At 37.6% G+C, this 17,055-nt stretch overlaps 1 protein-coding gene across 1 annotated transcript in view; it reads left to right on the top strand.

The window, feature by feature from the left end:
• Window positions 1–8,344, top strand: part of LOC104289900 (glypican-5-like) — a 740,829-nt gene extending 732,485 nt beyond the window's left edge. Inside the window, exons 8-12 of the mRNA XM_009888931.1 lie at window positions 1,400–1,530; window positions 3,846–3,867; window positions 4,158–4,225; window positions 7,569–7,670; window positions 8,276–8,344. Of these exons, the coding sequence (XP_009887233.1) occupies window positions 1,400–1,530; window positions 3,846–3,867; window positions 4,158–4,225; window positions 7,569–7,670; window positions 8,276–8,344 (392 nt within the window). The remainder of the gene's footprint in view (window positions 1–1,399; window positions 1,531–3,845; window positions 3,868–4,157; window positions 4,226–7,568; window positions 7,671–8,275) is intronic.
• Window positions 8,345–17,055: the final 8,711 nt, after the last annotated feature.

Genomic DNA, 17,055 nt, shown 5'->3' with positions numbered 1-17,055 from the left:
ACGACAAATTCATTCTAGCAGGTTTTTCAGACAACATGATTGACTTTAGCTGACTCTTCCCTTAATGCATTTTTTCAAAGCTACAGGAAGGAGATTTGAGTACATACAGCAAGTTCACAAAGAGTAGCTTTCAAGCTGCTTTTAGAGAAAAGAGTATTTTAACACAAGCACCAAAAATGTTGTTCCTTTTACAAACGAGAGTTCTCTCTAGCTTCCGTTAAACCAGCTTAACAAAGAAGATAACACCATGACCAAACTATTTATACTTCATCACAGTCCCTTTGAATAATAATAAAACAAACAAAAAAATATCACTAGCTTATTCATCTTTCCTAATGATGCAGAAAGAAGTACCTAAACAACGAATAATAATGCAGAGACTCAGACTGTAAAATCAATATGACAGCTCAGTAGAGCTGAGCTTCTTTCTAATGCTGCTGTTTCAACAGTAGAGCTTACCTTCTGAATTATATATGTATTGACCTAATTACATAAATATTGACTTTGCTTTATATAAAGCCTTTTTTCAGTCTCAGTGTAATTACAATGTCAATATTTGTTGCATGTAATAACGCTGAATTTAGACTTGTTAATTTTGACTGATAGTGGCATGCTACAAGTTATTACATGGGCTAAGATAGTCTAGAAGTATTCATAGCAAATACAAACAGCTGATGATGCTACCAAATCTGAATGTGACTCCAAGACCTTCTGCTTCTGATTGTTTAACCAGGCAGAGGAAATATAATGGGTGGTTACATCCTTATTCCATACAAAGCACTGTTTTGAGATGGAGAAATATTTACCCTCGTCCCAAGAAGTACAAATATTCAGCCAGGAACCCAGTAAAGGAGTTCCTGTTTAAAGTTAGCTTTACAATTTCACCTTGTACAATTTACACCAATGTTGTAAAGTCCATTTAAATTGTGCCAAAATGGAGGTTTTTTACAGCAACAAGTATACTTTGCTGCATACCTTCCATCAGGCATAGATTATTTCGGAATAATATTGGGACCCAGACACAAGCAATTTCACATTAAATTATTTCCCATTTCCTTTAAATCCAAGATAGATGTGAGCAGTGGACTTTTAGGTACTGCTGGGACTTTCAAAACTGTTCACTTCAGTCTGCAAATGTTTGTTCAGATATATTTTTACAAGAACAACTTTGTTCAGAACTGGCAGACCTCTGAACTACTTTCAATGATGAATAGTCATATAGTATAGTGTATGTTTCTAGATGCAATTATAAAGGATTTTGAATTTGGCAGTAACATGAGAATTAGAAACCAAACTGTGACAGTCTGTGTGCTGAGGATATTTAAATTTGTTCTAGCTATAACGTTGCCAGTAGTGACAAGGCATGCATCATACTATATTTTCTTATTTGTCTCAGCAGGGATGCCAGACAAGACGAACCTCAGTGACGTAAAGCAAATCCATCAAACCAACGATGGCAGCACTTTAGACGCAACTGGAGCAGGATGTACAACAGTGGCTGATTATATGACATTTATGCTGATTAGTTTGGTAACACTATTTCTCAGTCTTTGGTAACTGCTTAGCTCTGGCTTGATATATGTGTCTCATTGTCATCTGTTTATCCTCGCTCACAAGCCTGGAATAAGGGATCTGGTGGATATAGCTATATTTACAGTAGCTTGTGCAATATCAGCCTTTCTGATATTAGGCCTGAATATTAGCAAAGTTGTTTGAGTAATATTTTTCCTGTGGGTTTTATTTAACATCTGTAATGTCATGCAAAATCACGTTTCCTTTTATAATATTTCATGTTTACAATAAGTTGACTAGATATCACAGAATCACTAAGTCCTGCAAGGGGGTCCTGGAGATCAACCCTCTGCAGAGCAGAGTCAATCAGAACAAGCTGCCCAAGGCCAAATCCAGTCGGTATTTGAATGTCTCCAACAATGGAGACTCTACAGCCTCTTTGGGCAACGTGTTCCAGTGCTTGAATACGCATAGTAAAAAAAAATGTTTTCTTACATTTAAATGTTATCTATTGCATTTCAGTTTGTGCCCACAGCCTATTGTCTTGTAACTGGGCACCACAGACAAGAGTTTGGTTCCATCTTCTTTACTCCCGTTATCAAGTATTTATACACATTGACAAGACCCCCGTACATCTTCTCCAGGCTGAACAGCCTCAGATCTCTCAGCCTCTCCTATGTATGTATCCCTTAAAAATCTTCATGACCCTTTGCAGGACTCTATCCAGTACGTCCCTATCTCTTTTGTCCTTGGGAGCCCAAACCTGGACAGAGGATTGTGGTCTCCCCAGTGCTGAGTAGAGGAGGAACACCTCCTTTTACCAGCTGACAATGTTTTTCCAAGTTCGGCCCAAGAAGCTGTTGGTTGTCTTTGCTGCCAGGGCACATTGTTGGCTTATGTTCGACTTGGTGTCCATCAGGATATCCCAGGTCCTTCTCTGCAAAACTGCTTTCCAGCTAGTTGGCACCAGCATGCACTGGTGCATGGAGTTATTCCTCCCCAGATGCAGGACTTGGCATTCCCTTTCTTGAATTTCATGAGGTTCCTATCAAGCCATTTCTTTAGCCTGTCAGGGTCCCTCGGAATGACGGAACAACTATCTAGTGTGCCAGCCATTCCTATCATTTCTGTATCCTCTGTGAGAACTTGCTGAGAGTGCACTCTGTTGCATTGTCCAGGTCATTAATAAAGAAGTCAAACAGTATCAACCCCTGGGGTAAACCGAGAGTGACTGGTCTCCATGTGGACTGTGTGCTGCTGTTCACAACCCTACATACAACTCATATCAACTGATGAAAGAATTGTTCAGCACTTTATGAGTTTTGTATTTAAAGTCCTGACTTCTGGGTTATGATCCCTTTAAAACAGAAAATGTTGAATTTGCCCTGCTCTCTTTCTCCAAAAAGGAAAAAAAATACAGTGTAAACAGCTAACTTTAGTAGGAATTAATTTTCATAGTTCAGAAAAAGATTATATATTAAATACTGTGTATGTATACGCAGATACATATAACTGCATGTTATCTACAGATAACAGGAAGGTTAGAATTAAATGTTGGGTTAAGATATCTCAATCTACATGTCTACATACAAATATTTACGTATGTGCTATGTATCTATTACATACGTGTTACATATCTAAGCTGTCACTGCAGTCAGTGGAAATACAGGGTAACATTCAATTGCTAAAATACCAGTAATGAGTGCCAGTTGAGACGCTGTAAGAAAACCCACTTGGTGTCCAGCTACTGCTCTGAAGGGACTCAGGTCTTTCTGTGGGCAAGTGACCCGACCCCTTTGTCAACACAATTAGTGAAACCTAGTGAGTTGCTCAGCTCATATGAAGACAGATACCTAAGAAAGCAACTCAATTGCCCAAAAGTAAGCGTCTGGTGCCTCCTAAGATTTCTTGGAGTATCCAAGACATCCTTATGGAACTGGGATATATTACACAGGCCTCATAGGAAATTCCACATGCTTCCTTAAATGGGAGCCATCCAGAGTGGCAGCTGGTATCTAAGTGGGGTATTCTTGTGTATCTCAAATAGATGTAGACATGCATATGTGGGCCTGTAAATCATACACCAGGTCCCCATCAGTACAGTTGGAAGCTTAGATATCTTGTTGGGACACATGAATGCAAATCTGAATCACAACATGAATCCCAGATCAAGTTCTTATGCTTTATATGATGATGTAAGCTAGTGTTCCACAGTGCTAATGGTACATTATATACTAGTGTTATAAGATTTTATTATCTTGCCATGACTAATTCCCATGTCATTTTAACCAGAAAGTATTTAAGAATATTTTGCTTTTATTTCTCCTTTACAGTCCGTTACAAAAGAAGAAAAAGGTACAGTATTGTATGCATTCATACTGTACCTAGAACTCTTCCTAGACTGTAAAAAAAAAGGAATTTTATGTGCGACTAATATAAAGAAACATATGTAAATATTTGTATTCCCAAATGCATGCATTAGTCATTAGTGCACACAGTATAATATAGAGGTAAACAGATATAAAATTTAAAAAATCGAGGGAACATTCCTAAGAGCAATTCCATCCCCAGATAAACATCATTAGTAGGCATGTGTGTAAGTGTGTACATTTGTGTACATACTTGACCTCTCTTTTCTTTTGCAGGTTTTGTAAACCAGTCCTTCAAATTCGCTTGCCTTGTTGTCTCAGCATACACTGAAATTACAGCATCGGTAATTCTGATTTAGTTATTTTCCATTTTCATATCAGGTCAAACCAGTAATTAATCAAGTCCAGAAATGGTTTTTTGAACAATGACCAGTACCAATCACTTCAAGAAACACAGAATAAAGCTTTGAATAAGAGATTCAGAAATGGAGAAAAAAAATCTACCAATACCCATCACTTAGAATTTGATTTACATCCTAAAGCATTTTGTTTTCATTCCTCACTTTTGTGTGAAGTTCAAGACCTTACTGATGGCACCAGGTATTCAAGGAGATTACAGTTTATTCTATAGAACCTTGGAAACACAAGCCCCCCTTTCAAATACTGAGAGTAATTAGGTCCTAAGGCCTCTTCAGATATATGTTAATTAGTCTGTTCCTCCTCAGTTTTTTCATGGCCTGTTCCCCTTATTTTCTGCACTGCACCTATGCAAAATCATTTCTAAGATTCCATCTGGAGTGAAAAATTAGGTCTTTTCCTCGCAGACACATATGAACAATCTAGGTTTTGGGGCTGCTCCCACAGACAATATGAATACAATAGTGGCAGGTCTGGAGTTCCCTCACTCACCCCTCAGCCACAAGACTTCATTCTCACTCCTGTCCCATCCATCTCTAGGCACCACCACACACTCCACATCATTGCCTAGACTCATATGTCTGCCAGGCTACGTCATGGTTCCTTCATCGCATCCAATGCACTATAAAGAAATAGTCTTGTTTCTTAAAGAACTGTATTAAAAAAAAACCAATAAAATGTCTCAGAGCAAGGAGAAGACACTTTACTCAGAAGAAGACAAGGCTGTTTTGCAATTTGTCTGAAGGTTACTTTGCAAGGGAGGTACCCTTGCAAGAAACTGTAGGAACGTGGCAGGATGTTGAAGTGTAGCTCCAAGTTTGGCAACTGGAAGAAAGACCCCTGAAAGCCAGCAAGGAAATGAGGAATAGCACTGTAAATGCAGAGTAAGTTAGAGAAGCCAGGAGGAGAAAAAGAAAAAATAGAGTAAACTGGAGATCGTAACAATACAGAGGAAAAACATCCATATCTACATAAAATGGTGGACCGTATGCAGTATGTATGTAGGCCCCTCTGGGTCAATTGCCTTGGGATGTAGAGGCTTTTCCCAACAGCAGGTCATACAGGCAGCACAGGGCTGAGCTCTCCACATGACCTGAGAAGTGGCACCAGGGTCAAGGTTTCTCTGAGTACTTTCATTTGGTTTTACTCAGACATTTTTAACAGTCTAAAACTTCTCCATATCTGACAAAACCTTTGTTGAATCAGATATTTGGCTTATTTTGCTTTCTTTTAAATAAGTTTTTTTATGAATTACAGCTGATATGGCTTAAAGTAAGAATGTTTTACTCAACATGTGTCATTTTTCAGGCAGACACTCATTCAAATGCTATTTATAGTAAAATCGCAGTGGATATCATTATTAAAGTTGTGCAACTGGTCTCAGTACAATTAAAAAAAGCCTCAAATATAAGGTGAGAGGGATTTATAGAGAATAATTTATTAGAGGACAGTGTAGTTACTTGTGAAACAATATTTTAGAAAAAGAATAATTCTAAAATTGCATTTAAAAAATCCCTTATGTTTTTATTTGGTAGATCAAGCTATTCTTCTTCAATGTCCATTTTTTATTTTCTTTTTAAAGCCTGTATGTCTAAATCTACCTTGTATCTCATAGGAAAAAAGTACTGAAGTATTTTTTCTCATAACTAATGTTCAAGCACTTCAAATAAATATTTTAAGTTGACAACTTTCCTGAGTGTAGCTGGTGAAAGAGAACAAAAAGCATTTATTTCCTTCGGAAGCAAATATCATTGTTCCTTTCATGACTAATAAAAGATGAATCATAACTATAGCCATGTAACAGGTTATCTTTGTCTTTCTTTCTTTAGGTAGGTGGATACACATGTACATCATTTATTTCTCTATACATGTACCCTTATATGTTTACTAAAATAATATTTTTGTTCAGATTATAACAAGGTTTAGATTAACACATTGAAGATTCCAGATTAACCTTAATATTTCCATAGCATCTTCCCAGGAGCGTGAAACAATACAAGATGTTGAAGCTATCACTGTTATGGGGTTTTTTTTTAAGTTCAGTTCTACTCTGAAATACTTGTGTAAACACGAATCTTATTCAGCAAATGATGCCTTTTTCTATGTGCTCTGAGTTACAACTGATTATAATAGGAATAAAAAAAAAGTTATTTCTAACTACATTAGACTAAAAAGCTAATGTAGTTCTAGTAAAATGCAGATTCTACTCTTGCAAATCTCAGCAACTTATTAATAAAGTTCTAACTCCTAGTTCTTCCTGGTGATGCATGAACAAAAAATCTGGCTTGACAGATTTTGCCACACAAAATTTGCATATCTGGTAGTTGGAAACTTTATCTTTCACTTTATTTTGGAACTTGTAAATGTGAAATGCTAGAGATAATATACCTGGTACCCCATGAAGCTCTTTTACCAGCTCACACTGAAGAGGAATAACATGCTGAGCTTCTGTGGATGGGAGGACTCGATCGATTTATCTCATCACCCCTTACAGCGCAGAGGGCTGTGCTAAGATCACCTGCTGTGTGTGCCTAATTTAGGTGTCACAACTACGTCTCTCCAGGTTTGTCAGGCAATCTAAATCAATTGTTAGTCTCCTGAATTTAAGTCACGTGGAGGTTTTTCTCAGTGGCAGTTTCTGATTTTCCTACTTCTTTCAGTGTCACTGTCTCTCTCATTTGTGCTGGTACAAGAGTTTACAGGACCATGCAGTGAAACCGGTCAGGGTATTTCTGACTCAAAGGATCTCCTTGATCCAGTTCACCTTGCATCACAGACAATGGCACTGGTACAACCGACAGGGTGGCCAGAGTGTTCATGGCAGTTTGGTCACACATGTATAGCAAGTGGACACAATGGTAGGTACAAGAAAACATTTTAATAGCATAAACACATTATGCAAGAAGCTGTTTTCACAGTTACACCTTGTGCAAGGGTTCATACTTCAGTATCTAAAGAAGGATTTGGCCATTAAAAAAATCATGGCAAAGTCTGATTTTATTCATACACATGCCACACATGAAAGACTATAACAGACCTCTTTTGCTGATGGGCAAAAACATACTGCCTAATACATACATCAGTATACCTTGCCCTGAGCCATTTGCCTTTCTTTGTCCCCTATAGCTGTGTCTGTAGGGGATTAGTTTTGTATAGTCAGAGAATGTGCTTTCCTGTTTACTTGTAGTTTATTTATATGTATAGCTAACACCTTTGTGCTGGCTGTTAAAAATATTTTTCATGTCTGTTCACATTCCTGTTTTTTGGCAGACAGAGGTGTTTGTGAAATCCTTGTCTTTCACCTTTTTATTTTTAAAAAGATTGGAGGTTTATCAAGTAAAACGAAATATGGGATACCGGGCCTTCAAAAAGGTACAAAGCAACATGATCCTGAAGAATAGATGTTGCTTGCCATGTGTATCCTTAGTAAAACATAAAAAAATGTTGTATTTGTATTTTCAGAGCATCATTAGGGCTGGTAATTAATGCATGGGCCAGGTTCTTCTTTTAAACATTTGTGATACTGTGGAATTCAATGGATATAACTGCAAGCATAGCTTGGCTTTGTATTATCTACGTGCAAAACTGAACTGATACATTTAATACAGTAGGATTGTTTTTAAAAGTCATCACAACATTACAGGTAATCACAATTTGTATTACTTTGCTCTATACTGGTTATATGTATACGAGAACAAATAAAATTTTAATTTAATAAATATAAATTTATATTGTGAGCTCTTACCTATATGAATCTAAGGAAAAATCATGTATTTTTCAGTGAAATATGTAACAGTGTTAAAATTTTCAGCATTTTAGAAATCTCAACGGCAAGGGTAAGAGGAAATTGCTTGTGCTCAAATATGTAGTAGACTTGCACACTAATACATGGTTAAATGAGTAATTTGAAATACTGTATTGGTTCCTTTGATTTCAATCTTTTACCCTGAAAATCCTGTTTCTCTATAACACTTTAGAAAACTGTAAGACCAAGGACAGCTGTTGACAATGGAATTTCTATGGGAAATGTTGAGGTGTACTCTTGACAGACAAGAAGGTTTCTAAACTATATCACATTAGTTATGGTGTTCCAGGAATAAAAAACACAAAAGATCAGCTTTGTGGAAGACTGTAAGTATTCATGCAATTTCAAATCCTAGGAAACACTGCAAACTCACTGATTAAAATAAACAACATAAAGCAAAATTGCTTTAGACCCATCTGTTTCTTTAGGCAAAGAGGAAAAGTAGTCTAAACTCATGCACCTAGAACGTAAACTCTCATCGACTGACTCTTTCCTGCACTCTGCACTAGTCCAGTTGCTGAAGCACAGGTTTCTGGTTTTACACTTGAAGTTTTGTTTATGGATAAAGAGGAAACGCACCATACATATAAAGCCAAGAATTTACTGTCAGTATGCTCAAAATCTTAACAACCTAATTCAAGAATCATTACTAGTCTAGACCTAATTATTACTGAAAAGGAAATAAAGCGCGGTTACCTGATTAGAATATTTCTACACAGAAAAAATCTCAATTTGAGTAATAATACAAATAAATTTTAATACATAAACTACTTAGAGGCATAGAATTATTTAGGTTGGAAAAGACCTTTAAGATCATTAAGACCAACCACTACCCTAGCATTGCCAACTCCACCACTAAACCATGTCCCTAAGTGTCACATCTACACGTCTTTTAAATACCTCCAGGGGTGGTGACTCCAACAGTTCCCTGCACAGCCTGTTACAATGCTTGACAAACCTTTCAGTGAAGACATTTTTCCTAATATCTAATCTAATCCTCTCCTGGTGTAACTTCAGGACATTTCCTCTTGTCCCATTGCTTGTTACCTGGGAGAAGAGACCAACCCCCACCTCTCTACAACCTCCTTTCAGGTAGTTGTAGAGAGTGATAAGGTTTCCCCTCAGCCTCCTTTTCTCCAGGCTAAACAACCTCAGCTCCCTCAGCTGTTCTTCATAAGACTTCTTCTCCAGACACCTCACCAGCTTTGTTGCCCTTCTCTGGACACACTCCAGCACCTCAATGTCTTTCTTGTAGTGAGGGGTCCAAATACTGAAAGTATTTGAGGTGCGGCTTCACCTGTGCCATATACAGGGGTATGATCACTTCCCTAGTCCTGCTGGGTACACTATTTCTGATACAAGCCATGATGATGTTGGCCTTCTTGACCACCTGGGCACACTGACAGCTCATATGCAACCAGCATTTTCTATCTCTTTTTCACAGTTTTATGCTCAGCCTTCCACTGCTTGTCTGGGTCTCAAAACTGGTAGTTTCAGACTGCAGAAGAGTGATTATATTGGGTCATCAGCATCTGGGGTCCTTCACAGAGAGGAATATGATGTTGATGGTTTATTCTTTCTCACCCCAGGTTTCACATTATGTCATTTTTATACATTTGCTAACACGCTTTTATACCTTTACTCTTTCTTCATTCATCTGTTGCTCCAAATTACGTCCAAATTTACTAGATATAGTGCCATTTACATATGTTAGATACTATCTCTTCATTCTGTTTGTTAGGCTGAAAACCAGTTTTCCCCAGCTCCTGGTCTGCATTTCTTTAACTGACCATGGGTCAGTTGTTTAGAGCCACGGGGACCCCAGTACCAGCCATGGGGTCTCCAGTATCAACCCTGTCTCCTGTCCTTTACCATCCCATGCTTGTGTTCCTCTATATCACACCCTGTGTCTGCACCTCCCAAGGCCTCTGCTGTCGCACTAAACCTGTATTTCTCTACATTACATTGTTGTCTTAAAGTCATAAATTTCTCATTCTACATAGAATAACTGTTACTGATACCTGTATAAAACTATGGTTGTCTCACACAAAGGTAAATGAAAGTAAAGCAAATTTGCCATAGCCACCCGGTGAATTAGGAAAAAAAAAAAAATGCTGTCACAGCTAAATCAAGCAAAACAAAGCTGCAGGCAGGTCAAGAAAAGTTCAGATAGGGCAAGTCTAACGAGCCTCAGTCTGGAGGTCTTGAAAATTCAGTACAAAGCTGATGGACGGTAACTAGCCATGGCAATGCCATGTTACAAGACTACACAGTTACACCGGGAGAATCTGATACACCTGCCCCTTTCTGGCACTGCAGGGAGGCAGTGGAGTTCTCAGCCATGTCCTGCGCCGCTTCTGCCAGCTCCTAGCAGATGCTTTAGGCCATCTCAAAAGGGATACACAGTTGAACTGAGCCCTCAGGATCAATGGAGCACCTTGAAAGAGTGATTCCTCTTTCCTGAGAAAGGTATGTAGGGTAACATAGGTCTCTTCTGGCAATGAAGAAATTAGATCAAGGATATCTAATACTTTATATGTGAAGTTACAAGAGATAAATCTCACCTTTAACATCGGATTCAATCCAGCCAATTCCTTCCAGCTTCTCCTTCTAGAAGAAAAGCACCTTCTAAAGTTTTACCTCTCTTCATTAGCTGAACAGGGAATTTGGATACTTACCCTGGCAGGACTGGTCTTCTATACCACCTGATATTCAGGCACTGACTGGATCTACCATCTAGTCTTCTACTACAGTAGCACACAATGGGCATGATCTGAAGGGCCTCTACTAAAACTATGTAACCAGTAACCTTGAAGCTGAGTAAAAAGACTTATGGGAGTTTTTATTTCTTTTTAATTTTGAGCGGATAGACACCACTTTTGGTGAATAAAGCCTGTATGTCAGTTAATCCTTTCTAAAAGAAGAACAGAACATGCACAATATTGAGAGAGCTGAGCGGCACTGGAAGAGACAAGTAGAGAAGTTGCTGTGGGAGCAAGCAGAGGTGAAAACTGCACAGGCCTGGCTAGCCAAACATGGACTTGGCGAGCCCTGGGCCAGAGAGGAACTGAGTTAGTTAGGTGGAAAGACTGCTGCAGAGTTTTCTTACTGACAATATCTCACATCTAGTGAACAGTTAACACTGATCACGCTAGCAAAAGAGTGCGTGAGCTGTTCAAGCAGTTACCACCCACAAGGCCTCTGCTCAATGGCAAGACGAGCACTGTAGAAGCTGAGAATGGTAGGAGAGACCAGCTGTAGATGACCTCTTTCAGTGGCAGCAATTGGACATCTTTGTCTCATGGATGGACTTTGCTGAGAGGAACAGTTGGAGCACTAGGCTGGTCAATAAACTATGAATAAGACAGAATTGTATTGAGAGAGTAGTGGCTGCCTTCCTTATACGCCATGCATGGCTTCGCAAGCGTACTTTGAAGAACACTAACTTTGTCTTTCAAAGATTTCTGAGGTTTGCCAAACTGATAAGTTATTTACTCTGCATTTCTACCTTGACCTTTTTGAAGTCCTACTGAAGTAAACTCTTTTATGTAACTTACTGCTGTCTAGCAGGCAAATATTCACTGGGCACACAGACAGTGCAAATGAGTTTACCATTATCCTAGGTGGGTTTTTAGCCACACTTGCCTATGAGTTTAAGGAAGAGTACTATAAACTGGATATGGACCTTTCTGCTTGGAATCTGTTTCTGCCAGGATTAATATTGCTATAAACAACATGAGCACTAAAAAAATTTCCTCCTATTTCACCACTAAATTTCATTCTCACCCTAAGTATCCTTCTCAGCTAGTTTTGCATTTTGATGACCACCTTCACATCTTTTGCTCATGAAACCTCATATATGACAGCTTTTGGTGTACAAATCACAGTTCAGTATTCACACAAATGCTTTCTGATGTGTTTTTCTTAGACATCTTTTTCTCCTTCCAGCAATGATGGATGCCACACATACAGAGATAAAACACATCTAATCCCTGGGATTTATTGCATTAAGAATGAAGCTTTTCAGAAAACATGCATGACAGCAGGAGGTAAAAAGTTAACAACCCTATCAATAAAGAGCAAGAGGAAGAATTCCAGATTATTTTATTCTCTTTTCATCCAAATTTTGAAATTAAGATGAAGATAAGAAAAGTTTGGAAGACAAACATACAGTATTGAGCAAATTGTGGTTTACCTCTAGAAAATCCTTATAATTTTTGAGAAAGTGTTAGTGTGAAAACAAGGTTCCTCCAATACCAAAGTTGTACAAGGTATTTGTGACAAAGCTGCAAACCACACAAAAGCTGCCTACTTCTATTTTTCTGGAAAATTACTGGAATTTCAGATCATATTATCTGAGAATTTATAATCCCATGAACATACTTGCTGATTTGAACAATGATCATTGCTGTTTCAAATCTAGATAGTGTAATAATGAAGAAAATAGACCATGTCAAATTCTGTGTCTTACCAAGGAAATGCAAATGAAATTTGCTTGTGCCTACTGAGATTTTATCTTCAATTTTCTGTTAATTTAATACAAAATCTTGAAGCCAAATTCAGATTTTCACTCAATAAAATAAAAGCCAAAGCAACAAAAAAGACCCCCCAAAAAAAGGGAGAACGTGACATTAGTCCAGTAGTTAGAAATCTGCGATGGAAGTCCTGAGTAATTTCATTCCTGTTCCCTAAGTGGCTTATGCATTTTAAATATAATTGTTCCCAGATAAAATACTGACACAGTCCAGAGAGAACACGGTAAGATTTCAGACTGCCTGTGAGTAAACCTCACTGTGTGAGAGCTCTGATGGTGGAACAGCTTTTTTGTTACGTGCCTCTAAAAGATGTTGTCTACCTAGAAGGTATCATGTCTGTTCCTGAGTTGCCACATACAGCCTAGCAATTTGCAGAAACACAGTAGGGTCTAAATTGCTGTGGCAAAGACAAATATTCATATCACTGCTGAAAAGACACTAATCTCCAGGAGAGAAGAGCCAAGACCAGTAATAGTTTCTCGGCACCTAGTGGAAACTTTCTGCTAATGGCAATCAGAATTCTGAATGCTGAAACTCTAGCCAAGTATCAATGAAAATGAAATGAAAAAAGGAGAATTGTGTGCTAACTTACATTAATATATATAAACATACATCTATACATAAACAGCCGTATACTAATATATCAGCTAAGGATCACCAGCATTATTTATTTTTTTTTTAAACAGGTGTGGTTTCTTTTCCTTTAAATCCTAAGAGGATTTTGAAACAGCATCTTTCTATATTAAAAAAAAAAGGAACATATAGCTGACTGAACACTGAGGAAAGAAAGGCGACAAACATTCACTTTCGCATTTTGATCTCTAAAGAAATAAGCATACTTTGTAGCTATCTCTATCAGGTGTCTATGTACTAGTCTTCAGTGAGAAACATTGGTTATCTGTGCACTAAAACATCTGGTTTCAAAGACCATAATTTGACACTGAAAAAGATCCAATGTCATAATATCAATTGTTCTTATTTTTCCTGGTTAAACTTAAACCACATTGGGCCAAAGTAGTAATTAACTTGCAAAACAATATTAACCTAAATGTTTTCTAAATCTCAACATAGCTATAAACTCTGTCTAGTTCTCTGGCAATACAGATAAAAGCACAGATATATAACCACTGACTAGCACGGATATAGTTCATCCCAACAACTGCATGATCATTTTGTTGTCTCTCTCGCATTATACTGTATCCCTCCTTTTGCATGATAATTTTATTTAGTATTTTGTGTATTTTTCAATTTTAATATTTTATTTCTAACCTAACTGTTGATTTGCAGAGAAGATCTGTTTCTTTGAAGGTTTGTTCATTGCCTACTGAAAGGGAATCCCAATTTTATTCAGGTCTGTAGAGCATCCTTCAAAAATTTATGCTTAAAAAATTATTAACGTGAGGGAAAACCAATCAAGACATCAGGTACAGGTTAGTATTGCTGGTATCCAAAATTCAGACTTTGCTTCCAGACATGTACTTTTCATTTGGTATCTGTTGGTAATTTCAACAGACTTCAGACCAGAAATTAGAAGAATCCTCTAAATTCAAAAAACTGATTTTTTTCATCAGATTTCCTGAGGAGGCAAGTGGCAAAACCAATAAAACACAAAACACAAACCCAAACCTCTTGCTTTTCAGATAGGCCTGGATATGTTTAGGGAAGTAATTATGTCATTTGTATTGACTGAGATAGTGGGTAACTGCATTTCATGAATCAAGAGGTCCCTCCAAGTCCTGTGTTCACAACTGCTTTTCACTCCATGATGCGGCATCCTTTTTGCAATTCCTGATTCTCCCACAATGATTGTCACAAGATATTTTGTTACTCATAAGTGCTAAAAACCACATAATTAGATAGGTATCGAACCCTCAAGGGCGGGTCAAGTAAGGCTGAAGAATTCCAATGTATTGAGACAGTTTTTAATCTCAGGAACAAAATAACATTTATTCATCCACTGCTAAGTGGCTGGATAGTTTACACTCTCCGTATATCCATCATACATATCTTTGTAGGCAGTAATGTTTGGCATTTCCATTTAGATACTCTATCTTCTTCATCACAGTCATCTATTCCACTTTCTTTCTACTTTCATTAATTAGGGTGATAAGACACATTTTATCAGAGACCCTGCCATCCAGAAGGACAAATTTACTTCTATAGTATGCCAGCCTTTTCCAGGGAATTTAGCCCAATTGTCACAGAAACTGGATAAGCCAAGGGACTGATAAGGTGCTTATGAGATTTTTAAGTTTTAGACTGATTGTACAATTTTAGGCAAACTAGCAGCAACACCAATCGCTTTATTTGCTAGGGTTTTGCTGGAGTATACTGAAGAACGCTGCAGATTTAGGTATGTTGCAACGAGTACATTTGATTGGCAGTTTCAGCAAAGAGGTTGAGGTTTGAACAAGCAGGAGCTGAACTACACCAACCTCTATCACTGACTCTTCCAAAATGGAGCTGAAGATGATGCTTTGACAAGGCAATGTCAGGAAGCCTGTGGTGCTGCTGCGGGTGTTGTTTGTTCAGTGTCTAGATAAAAGACGTTAGATGCTTGCAGTGTCATTCTGACATATTTCAGAAACACAAAAATGGCTTGTAGGGAAGACCCATAAAGCTATCAAATGTGAAGGCAAAATTAAATCTACATTTCATGAAGGTTAGTAATTATCATTTCTCAAACATTGCTAGCTGGTTTAAATAAAATGTTCTCGAGGATTTGTGATCTACAGTGCATTGTATTGAAATAACTTTACATCAAAGCCTGACACTGGCTTTTCACCAAATTATATCTTTGCTACATGATGTATGTACATGGAGAGTCTCTCAAACTGTGAGGTTAAAAACAAAACTCTTGCTTGCAGACCTAGCTCTGCCCTTCATTTCTCTACCCTTCAGGCTGTATCTCATTTATCCAAAAAGCTTCAAAAGAGTGAGTCTCCAAATGAAATTGAATTCGCCAAATTCAAATATCCCATCTAAATGTTGCCCTACCCTTTATGACACAGTAAGTACATTGTGAGATCTTATATTCTTTCTTTCATAGCAAGAATAAAGCAACTCAAAATAGAAAATCTAGAACACAGTGTGAGCAATGGCCAGTTCCTTATGCAAAGAACCTCTAGCAGATAAAAATTCCTAAAAGGCGCAATCTTATACCCCTCTAAGAGAAAAAACTATCAGAGGTTCACTCCTTGATGTCATACAGGTAGATGGTCGAGGTTTAGATGTTGAAAATGCTTATTCAGGAAATTACTCCACTCAAGCATCCAGGAGACCATACAGAATGTTATAGCAGGTTTTTTTTTCAAACATTGAAGATGGTTGTACCAAAAACTTTCAATGCCTTGTGCAAGGACCTATTAATTTCAGGAAGGAATGAAGCTACCAAAATGTTACATGTGGGATGTGGGATTTTAGTTAACTGATTAAGTCTTTAGACATAAGTATGTAACACTTGGTGTTTCCCCCCATGGAAAGATTGAAAATCTGTTATTGTGTCTCTGAGGTGAAGACCATATTTAATCCTGAGTGCATGTAGTCAGTACTCAAGATTTATACCATGCCTCCTGATCTGTTTTATATTTCATGTTTTAATCAAAATTTTGAAAGTATGCTAAGGATTCTCTCTACCTTTGCATATTAATTTAAATTTGTTAGAACATGGTGAATGAATGCCCACTTTAGAAAATCCCATACTCCTAGCTACAACTAAAGGTTTTATCTTAAATAAAAAAAAATAAAAAAAAAAAATTTATCCACTTCTTTTGAAAATAACTTTACAAATATCTTGCAGTAACAGGATCAGCATAAAAAGTTTCTGGTTTCCAGGCCCATATACACTAGAACATACTACTCTAAATCTTTCTAGATATTATTAAATCTGGACTTTCTCCAATGCACAAGCTGCAGCCCAGCTCACTCTGAACCTCCTGTCTGTTCTATCAGCAGTATGTAGAAATTATCAAAGGCATATGAGTTTCCATGAAAACACCTGAAATATGAATGAGTGAAAATCACAAATAAGAAATGCCAGCTTAAATAATAACTTTTTTCTGTCTTCTCTCCTTTTTCTCAAAGAGGGAGTAATGCCCTAGCTAAAAACTGAAGTTAAGAAGACTCTTAATTTTGAGTTCCTAGGAAAAAAATCTCAGCCCCTAGCACTGAAGAAATGCCTCATTCTAGGATAATAAGCTCAAAAAAGATGGGGCAGAGGGAATTAGGTAAGAGCTTTTAATTCTTCTGGCTAACCTTCATTGTTAAAAAGTGGAAATGGCTATGAATGAAAGAAAGTCTGTGTATCTCCAACTCCATGCAGCAGGAGACTGCTATGAACCGCAGCATGTCACATTCACAGGCAAATACCTAAGACTATACCAGAAGAGGCAAGCATAGATCTAGGCATTCTCCTAAT

Source organism: Charadrius vociferus, unplaced genomic scaffold (genome assembly GCF_000708025.1).
Source record: "Charadrius vociferus isolate BGI_N301 unplaced genomic scaffold, ASM70802v2 scaffold30, whole genome shotgun sequence".
Lineage (NCBI taxonomy): Eukaryota > Metazoa > Chordata > Aves > Charadriiformes > Charadriidae > Charadrius > Charadrius vociferus.
This window is presented reverse-complemented; position numbering and strand designations above follow the sequence as displayed.